Genomic DNA, 10,193 nt, shown 5'->3' on the forward strand with positions numbered 1-10,193 from the left:
TGCTGGAATCATTGGACCTTTCTCACAATGAGCTCTCAGGGGAAATTCCTCAAGCACTTAAACAGCTCGAATCGCTTCCTATCTTTGACGTCTCTCACAATAATCTCAGCGGACGCATACCACAAGGGGAGCAGTTTGACACTTTCACCAGAAGTTCTTTTGATGGGAATGCAAGATAATGCGGGAAGCCACTGTTGAAAGGATGTGGGGCGTCTGACAATTCCCCAATACCCATATCAGACTCGAAGTTTGAGTTACACTGGAGAATTGTAGGGATATTCAACTGGGATTGCAGTTGTAATTGGTATTGGCTACTGGCTCACCAATTAGAACATAACTGGTTTGTGAACCATTTTGGAGTAGCCACTAGAGAAATGGAACTATAACTATTTATGCTTCTGTTATCTGTCCTATATTCACTAGACCTTTTAATTTACACACACACACACACACACACACACACACACACACACATATATATATATGTGTATTAGTCCATTCATTTCATATCCCAACACTAATCTTGTGAGTTAATGTTCTTCATTTTTATCTCTGTTTTTTCTTTGCTCTGTTACAGTTTTGTATGTATGACTGTCAATTTATTCTATTAATTTAATGGACCTTTTTTTTTAAAGAAAAAAAGAAAAAAGAAAATAGTATAAAGTATATATCGAAAAACAAAAAATTTCATTGCACATCTCAAGCAAAAATTATTAGCTGGGAATTGTGCATTTTTCTTTTTATATTTATAGTATCCGGTCAGCTTTGATTTTGTAACTAACCTACTTTTTCAATATATATTTATCATATTAGGCGGTACGTTCCTTACTAATAAATTTGACAAATAGTTTTAACTTTTGAATTTGTCTAATCTAATGGTAGAAATTTATTATCGTTAAATCTATTATGATTTATGTACGTAAATCCAAACACATTCAAACATTTTTATTTTAAGTAAATAAATAAATGAAATTAATTACTCTATAATTAATCAATAATCCATTCATCTCTCTTCAATTTTTTCAATTTTTTTTTTTTAAGTATACTTTCTCTAACTCTTGAACAATTTCAAATTTCTCTGAATTTAGTTCACAGTTTTCAATTATTTTCTTTTCTTTTGTTTTTGTTTTTGAAAAAATGGTTTTCCGATTGTTAATTAAATAATTTAACCACAAACGCTTGCATATCTAGATAAGAGATATCTAGTCCTTGGATAGATGACTATTGCGTTTGATGGGCTTTACTTTTTATTTTATTTTTTATTTTTATGAACAAATCTTCCATTGGTATATTTTATTTTTTACAAATCAATTTTTGATATTATTTATTGGAGAAATCTCAAGTTTGGTGTTTGATAAAAATTATAGCTATGGTGTTGGTGTTTTCCATTATTTTGTGTATTATGAAAGAATGATGATTCAAGTTATCGTACATTCAAAAAAGCTATTTTAAATTCAAAGCCTTTTCAAAGGTTTTAATAAATTAAGTTCTTACAGGAAGAGTGGGCTTTGGAGGGGATTATTCATTATAAGTATCAAAATTTCCATAGAATTGAATTTGTTTAAGGGTTGAGGAGAGAGAAATTTGATTAGAGTTGAATAATTGGAAATTTAACAAAGAGAAAAAGGGTGGGTGAGAAATTAAGAGAGAGAGAGAAATATTATTTTGGAAAATTATTTTGACAGCAATAAATAATTTACCTAAAAAATAATGTTTTGCATGTATGCTTCTGTTATCTGTTCTATAATCACTAGACTTTTAATTTATATATATATATATATATATATTTAAATATATTTATTTATTTTTTGTCCATTCATTTCATACCACAAAACTAATCTTGTGAGTTAATGTTCTTCATTTTTATCTCTGTTTTCTCTTTGCTATGTTACAGTTTTGTATGTATGAGTATGACTGTCAATTTATTTTTTAAAAAAATCATTGCATATCTAGAGCAAAGATTATCAGGCAGATTAGGTGGGAATGTGCATTTTTATTAAATATTACTAAAATTATAACCCCTTTTACATATTTAAGTTTTGATTAGAACCTTAATGTTTGCGTGTGGAAGATTTGAGCTTAATTCAATAGATTATTGACCCCCTTTTTTTTTTTATGGAAAGTTGTCTTTAGAAGACTTCTATTATTGGAAGACTAATGGTTTTCTTACTATTTTATTAACTTCTGAAGAGGGATTGATTTTTTTCCCTGCCACAAGGTAAGAGTAAGGATTCTACCTAGGAAAAGAAAATAGCAAATGAATTTCATTCTTATTTCAATAGAAAGAAAAAAAAAAAAAAAACAAACAAACAGAACAAAATGCAAGTTAATATCCTTTATTTTCATGTTTTATTAATTTGAGATTTGTAAAAATTTTTTCAGAGATAATATTCTTTACTATCCAAACAATTAAACTCAAAGATTTCTGTTAAAAAAATGATGATATTCACGTAACAATTAAATTAATTTTTTAATAATTTTATGTTTTTTCAAAGAAATTTACTAGGAAAAAATTGATTTAAAAATTGGAAGTACAAAACAGAGGAGGTGAGATGTCTATGGCCTTCTCGTTGTTGGTTCCACCAGTAACAGTGGTTTTGAAGTTGACTTCTTTAGCCAAAAAAAAAATTCCCTAAAATTGATTGGACGATTTCTACCTCAAATCGGCATCGACTCAAACGGGCGATGCCTCTCTATTTTCTTGCAATGCCGGCTATTCGCCGGTCGATGGACTCCCTTCTAAACACTTACGTAACCACGTAGCTAACTGCTGTAAAAGCAAAAAAGTCTGTCGTTTCGTTTTGGGGCTGGACTAATCTTACGTTTTGCATCCCATTTCCATGCTTTCACCAAAACGATTTTCTATGTTCAGATCATATTTGGTTAAAATACAGTAGTAGAGGAAGGGAAGAACAAGAGAAAACCAAAAAAAATAAAAAAGTAAAAAATAAAAAATGGCAGGGAGTTTAAGCAACGCGGCGTCCAAGATCATGGGCGGAAACGGCGTCTTTAGCCGCTCCATTGAATCTTCTCTTCGCCTACGCGGCGGTGACACAAGGCTTCCTGTTGGCAAACACATCGTCCCTGGAAAACCCTTTAAGCATAAATCTAATTAAGCTCCAAACCCTAGACAAATATCAAAGAATTTTCGCAATTATACATTTCCTTCTAAATTTTTTAAAAAGCATCGGGAAAAAAACAAAATTCCAAGCCCCAATTATATTTTTACTTGCTCTTTGTGCTTCAGCTTCCTGTAAACGACGGGCTTGTTTGGGACAATGGCACGCCCGTTCCCAGAGCCTGCGTTGATCACCTTGCTGAGCTAATAGTTCGAAAGGTATAAAATTTTCTACTTAGGATTTTTAAAAGAGAAAATTTTTATTTGCCCTTTTTTTTTTTACCTATTTTTTAAGTGTGAATCCAGAACAATATGAGCTTGTGTTGGGTACAGCAGTGAGGCGCGCAAGAACACGATGAAGATGAAGATGATGAAGGAGATGAATGGCTGAGATAGAATTTGCTTTGGATTAAAACGGTGCCGTTTAGAGTTTTAGGTTTTTTAACTAATATTTTAAAAGTTAATTAAAAAAATTAAAAAATATATAAAGAAAAATCAATTTTAAAGGTCCCGTATATGATTTTTTTTAACGATTTTTTTTAAAATTAACATATATAAATTAGTAAAAAAAATTTTAAAAAATAAAAAATATTATATGTGAAATATTTTTTTTACAGATTTTTAACTAAAAATAATAAAAGTAGAAAGTATTAATCTACATTTTGTCCCCAAAAAAAAAAATAATAAAATGATTGTATTATATATACATTTATATATATATATATATATTTTATTAAATCATATATATACAGTGTCTATTATCATTCATAAAGTTTTCATAACCAAACTATAGAAACTTATACATCCTTTTACCACATAAGAAATTTTGTTTAAATAATATAAGCAAAACAATTGCTGCTGGTCAAAAATTTTATGACTGCCTAAAACTGTTGCCATTTAAGAGTTGGATTTCTCACTCAATAAATTAACATATTATTTTTCACCTCTGATTTTCCTTTTGCCTCTCTCTCTCTTCTTTTATTTTTTTTGTTTTTTTGGGGGGTTTCCCTCTATTTTCTTTTCTTATGCTATTTATTTATTTATGTAATTATTATTGCAAGTTTTACAAAAATTATTGTTAACTTATATAGTTAAGAAAAATATATGGATACGCGTGTGTGTGTGTGTGTATGTGTGTGCGCGCGGGTGCGTGTACACGTGTATTTCATGGTAATGAAGATGACCAAAGATAAGTCTTCCTGTCACTGATTAGAAGAGACGACTTGACTTAGAAGTCCTATTCCATGACTTGTAGAAGGGTTTCCAATGTCTCTATCTCCAGAATATAAAGTTTCGCAAAATGGTCCCCCTCAGATCAATTTTAAATGCACAAGACAGAAATTAAAATCAACATGATACATATATATTGATATTCTAATTAACTCCGTTGAAGAGATAGACATCAAGCTTGACTACTTTACACAAGAAAGGTAGACTCAATGTATGGAACATTTAACACGGCACAGAAGCTGCTAATTCTTTTCCATGGAAAAATTAGAGCATTTTAGAGTGCCACGCAAGTCAAATTATCAATAAATAACAGATAAAAGAAACTTACGGAAAACAATAATATTCTTTCTATTGGATCGCAATTAATGCTTTCGATGTTGATGTAGAGACGACTTGACTTGGACTAGTTTTCATGGAAATTAGTATATAAGAAGGGATATCATTGTTGATATACAAACTAATCCTTGTTCATCATCAAAACTGCTAAAGCTTTTTAAGTTTCTGATCAGTACAATATAAATGGGATCATTCTTGAATTCCTTTATGTTGTTTCGTTTTCTTTATCAGCTCCTACTTGTTCATCTCATGATCAATCTGTGTTTTTCTTTGAAGCCACTTTGTCATGATGATGAGAGGTCTTCCTTGTTGCAGTTCAGAGATAGTTTCAAGATCGATGAACGAGCTCTCTTACCTTTTGCTAATTCAAAGGTCATAAACTGGACGGTAGAAGAAGAGGTGAGTGACTGCTGCACTTGGGATGGTGTGAAGTGTGATCCAAACACTGGCCATGTGATTGAACTTGATGTGAGCAGCAGCTATCTGCACGGTTCTATCAACTCTGATAGCACCCTATTCAGACTTGTTAACCTTGAGAAGCTTAATCTTGCTGACAATGATTTCAATTACTCTCCAATTCCCAAAGCTTTTAGTAAGCTTTCAAGGCTGAGTTATCTCAACCTTTCCCTTTGTACATTTTCTGGTCAAATCCCCAATGAAATTTTGGGACTCTCCAGATTGACTACTCTTGATTTGTCTGTCAATATTGATGAGTCATCTGAGCAGAAGTTGCTGCACCTCAAAAATCCGGATTTGAAAAGCCTAATCCTGAACTTAAAAAGGCTTGAAGTACTCGATCTCAGTTTTGTTGACATATCCTCCAGAGTGCCTGATATGTTGGCAGACTTGTCTACTTTGAAAGAGCTGTCGCTAAGAAGCTGTGGATTGAAGGGTGAGTTTCCCACGAGAATTTTTCAACTTCCTAATCTGCAATTTCTGAGCCTGTCGGATAACATTGACCTCTATGGTTCATTGCCTCCACTTCAGCGGAGTTCTCTTGAGTTGTTTAGCGTTGCGAAGACTAGCTTCTTTTCTGGTGAGCTACCTCCTTCAATCGAAAATCTTCGTTCTTTGAATGTATTGATAGCGTTTGGTTGCAATTTTTATGGGTTTCCATCATCCATAGCTAAACTTAGCCAGCTATCTTATCTTGACCTTTCAGAAAATAATTTTAGAGGCCAAATCCCTTCTTTCTTGGAAAAACTTACCAACTTGACATATTTATCACTTGCTTCCAATCAATTTACTGGTCCAATTCCGGAGTCATTTTCAAGACTCAGAAATTTGGAAACCCTTTTACTACAGAACAATAATTTCAATGGCACTGTGAATTTTGATATGTTTCTTGGCCTTAAAAATCTGAGCCAGCTTGATCTATCACGCAACAATCTTTCTGGTGTCACTGAACCAAGTGGTATCAATTCAACACTTTCACAGTTGACCATTCTACGACTGGACTCATGCAACTTAAGAAAGTTCCCTGATTTCCTTATGAACCAGAAAAGTTTGAAGTGGTTGAGTCTTCAAGGAAACCAAATTGGTGGTCTAATACCCAAATGGATATGGACCGTGAGCGTGGAAACTTTGATGGTCTTGAATCTTGCGAACAACTTCTTGACAGGCTTTGAACAAACCCCAGATATTTTTTCTTGGGTTAATCTACGTGTGTTGGTTCTATCTTTTAACATGCTGAATGGGTCATTACCAATTCCTCCACCTTCTACCCTTCTCTTTGACATTTCAGACAACAATTTAACTGGAGAATTTTCTCCTTCAATTTGTGATCTGCCGTTTCTTCAAGTTCTTCATTTGTCTAACAACAGGTTGAGTGGTGTGATTCCAGAGTGTTTGGGAAACTCTGGCAACCGACTCTCAGTGTTAAATCTCAGAAACAACTCCTTTACTGGCAGCATTCCTGACACCTTCACAGATGGAACACTCTTGAGAGTGATTGATCTAAGCGATAATCATCTACAAGGTCAACTACCAAGATCACTAGCCAATTGCGGGATGCTTGAAAAGCTTGTTCTGAGTAACAATCAGCTCGATGACATTTTCCCTTCCTGGTTGGGGAATCTTCCAGAGTTGAGAGTCCTAGTGCTCAAATCCAATAAGTTCCATGGAGTTATAGAAGACCCACCAACCATCTTCCAACCCACCAAGTTGCGTATAATCGATATGTCCAACAACAAATTCGTTGGAAAATTGCCATCTAAATACATCCAGAGCTGGAATGCCATGAAAGATATCAGTTTCAATCTCTCAGCATACTTGCAGACAAACCCAACTTTCAATGCACAAGAGTATTTATTGGAGACCAACTACAATGTAATAGTTACCATGAGAAACGACGGTTTTCTTATACGCTATGTGGTACTCCAAGAAGATGTTGCAGTCATAGACCTCTCAAACAACAAATTTGATGGAGAAATTCCACAAGTCATAGGGGGTTTAAAGGGTCTCAATGGACTCAACCTATCCAATAACATTCTAAGTGGTGGAATACCGTCATCTTTTGGGAACTTAACAGAGCTTGAATTCTTGGATCTTTCTCACAACAAGCTCTCAGGAGAGATACCCAAACAACTCACAAATCTCAAGTTTCTTCAAGTCTTTGATGTCTCTCACAATCTTCTCACAGGACCTATACCACAGGGAAATCAATTTGACAAGTTCGAGAGCAGTTCATATGAAGGAAACTTGGGATTGTGTGGCCATCCATTGCTGCTGGAATGTGGAAATTCTGAGGCCTCAACGTCGGAGTCAGAACTTGAATTTGATTGGAAGGTTGTGGGGATTGGATATGGATGTGGGCTAGCCATTGGATTATTTATTGGGCAAATTGTGATTTCAAAGAAGCACATGTGTTCTGCCATGAGTTTTAGAACATACAACAATTCAAGAAGAAGAAAGGGATGGATGAGGCTTAGGAAATGATGTCGAGTGTCAACCAATCACAAATAATACCCAGATTGTGTTTTATAGTTTTTCTATGTACTGGTTTTATAGGATGTTTTTATTATTATTTATTATTATTATTATTATTAGATTGTCCTGTCAAAGAGGCCAAGGCAATTCGTGCGGACTCAGTTATTTGGGCTTCAAAACCGAACCAACTTTTGGATTTCAAACCAAACACATCAAGCTTTGGCCCATGTTATGCTGTTGAGGTTGGCTTTTTACGGACTTGGGCGTGTTTAGTCTTGGCTTTTAGAGGTGTTGCTTTGAATTGCTTTGAAATCTAAATAATTTATATTTTGGTTGAAAACTATGATTCTATAGTATCGTAGGCATTCAGATATTTATTTTGAAGGTTTCCCAACTTTTCATACAGAAACTAGAATAACTTATTTCAAAATTTAATTGACCAAAAGAACTTGCCTTAGTTATGTTAATTATATGACATAGATTTCCTCCCTAGTGTGCTTAATTGATTTCCTGATAAAGATTTATTTTACTGGACAATTATATTTTGCATAGATTCACACAAGAAAAATCATTTCCAGCACCACTCTTTTGGTTGCAAAAAGTGAGCGCTTTGGTTGCTAAAGAAACTCAGAGACCAAAAATTAATGGTCAACGAACTGTTGCTAAAAGGTGGTAATAGTAACTAAACAAAATATGGTAGCTAAAACTCAAAAGTTTCCGTGACCAAATTTTGATTTTTTTAGTGATGAAGTAGTCTCTAAAAGGCCTAAAAAATCACCATTCAGATATTAATATTTCGTAGTCTAAAGTTGTAAAACCAACCAATTTTATGGTTATTAGCGACTATTAATATGGTCACAAGAAAATAACTTTTTGGGACCAAATTTCTTGGTCACTAAAATTCGCTTACAGTCACTTGTGGTCTTCACGTGTTTGAAGATAATTTTAATCACCAATAATTGGCCACTGGTGCTCTATATTCAGCAACCAGTCTCTGGTCACTAAACATTAAATATTTAGCAGCTTATTTGGACAAACCCTCAACAACCAAAATTTGGCCTCTAAAAGCTAAATATTTATAAGAACTATAATTGTAACTGCACAAATAATTTTCATTGCATAATAAAAAAACAAGATTTGAATGTGTACATAAACATTCAAAACATTTTGACCAAAAAAAATGTGTACAAACATAAACAATAAAATATATAAGTGCAGCTAACTTTAGAGATGATGGGGTGGTGGGCAATGGTGTAGTAGGAGGCTAATGTTGCATTGAACTTGTCATTGCATTAAACTTGATCTTTGTCTTTAAAAAAAACCTGACATGTGATAATAAAATAATCAGGTGGCAGTCAAACGAAAACATAAGTTAATCCCTAAAATCAGTTTATCATATAACATTTGAACATATGCCAGACTTCAAAAGTTATATATAAAGAGTGATTAATTACAAGAGTGCATGATCATACGTATCCTATTTGGTTAAACAGAAGCCAAAAGATAGATGGTATGAAAATATAATGCCCATTATCTGAACATAGCAAAAAAGTTCTCAACAGAGGTATTTTTCTACCAAGATAAAGTAAGATGGCCAAACTTCCAATTGTCAGAAATCTCTAAAAAACTGCATAATTAATAAATACTAATAATATAAAAATTGATATACACAAAATCTCCAATTAGTTACTAACTTCCCAACCTTGGTTCTCAAGCATATGACTAGCATTTTGGTTTCTCTGGGAAGTCTGGATACAACTATCATTTAATTATGAAAAGCTTTCCTCTACATCATCAATCCTAAACCAAGCACCTGAAGTGAATACCCTTTTGTATAGAAAATTATGTAAATATATAAAGCAGAAATTTTTTTACGTCAAATGTATAGAAATATATGTATTTTTCAGCATGTTGAGAACTACAAAAGTGAGGGTGTAAAATCATATTCACTATCTTGAAACAAAACATATTCACTATCTTAAAACAAAACATTCTTTGGAAAAAAGAGTGCCAGAATAATTGTATATCCAAAAGAAGAACTTGGAGAGACCCTTTTATACTAAAAAAAATACTATGAACAAGAAAATAGTTTACAATTTTTCTTGTAAATATATTTCATAAAATAAAAGAAAAGTAGATTATATATACACTCTCATTTGACAAAAATTTCCTTATTTTATTATGCATTTCACATTTCAAAATAACAGCTAACATGACACTTACAATTTATTCTCATCAAAAAGACACTCACAATCCCCAAAATTGGAAAGGGCATGATAAGTCCATTCAAACATAGTCAAGAATCATGACACAATCAAGAAGATAACATCCACAACAATTAGCCATAAAACATAAAAATTAAAACAAATCCAGAGTCAAATATTATAATTATAATGATAATCTATGCCCTAAACATAATTCAGTAGATAAACCGTCAAGTATCCATGTCGCAGACCAATTTGGCAGCCAAAAAATTACAAAAAAATAAGAAATAAAATAATTGATTTGTTCTCATAACTATTCATGCAGTAAACCAATTTGGGAAACTATATGACCAAAGAAGATGTGAACCACTCATATA

General features: G+C 32.8%; 1 protein-coding gene across 1 annotated transcript; it reads left to right on the forward strand.

The window, feature by feature from the left end:
- The first annotated feature begins 2,954 nt into the window (after nt 1-2,954).
- On the forward strand, nt 2,955-7,621 carry LOC107403352 (receptor-like protein 6). Its single transcript, XM_048472492.1, has 3 exons — nt 2,955-3,065; nt 3,248-3,337; nt 4,916-7,621. The coding sequence occupies exons 1-3, from the start codon at nt 2,955-2,957 to the stop codon at nt 7,619-7,621; spliced, it is 2,907 nt and encodes a 968-aa protein (XP_048328449.1).
- The last annotated feature ends 2,572 nt before the right edge of the window (nt 7,622-10,193 follow it).

Source organism: Ziziphus jujuba, chromosome 4 (assembly GCF_031755915.1).
Source record: "Ziziphus jujuba cultivar Dongzao chromosome 4, ASM3175591v1".
Lineage (NCBI taxonomy): Eukaryota > Viridiplantae > Streptophyta > Magnoliopsida > Rosales > Rhamnaceae > Ziziphus > Ziziphus jujuba.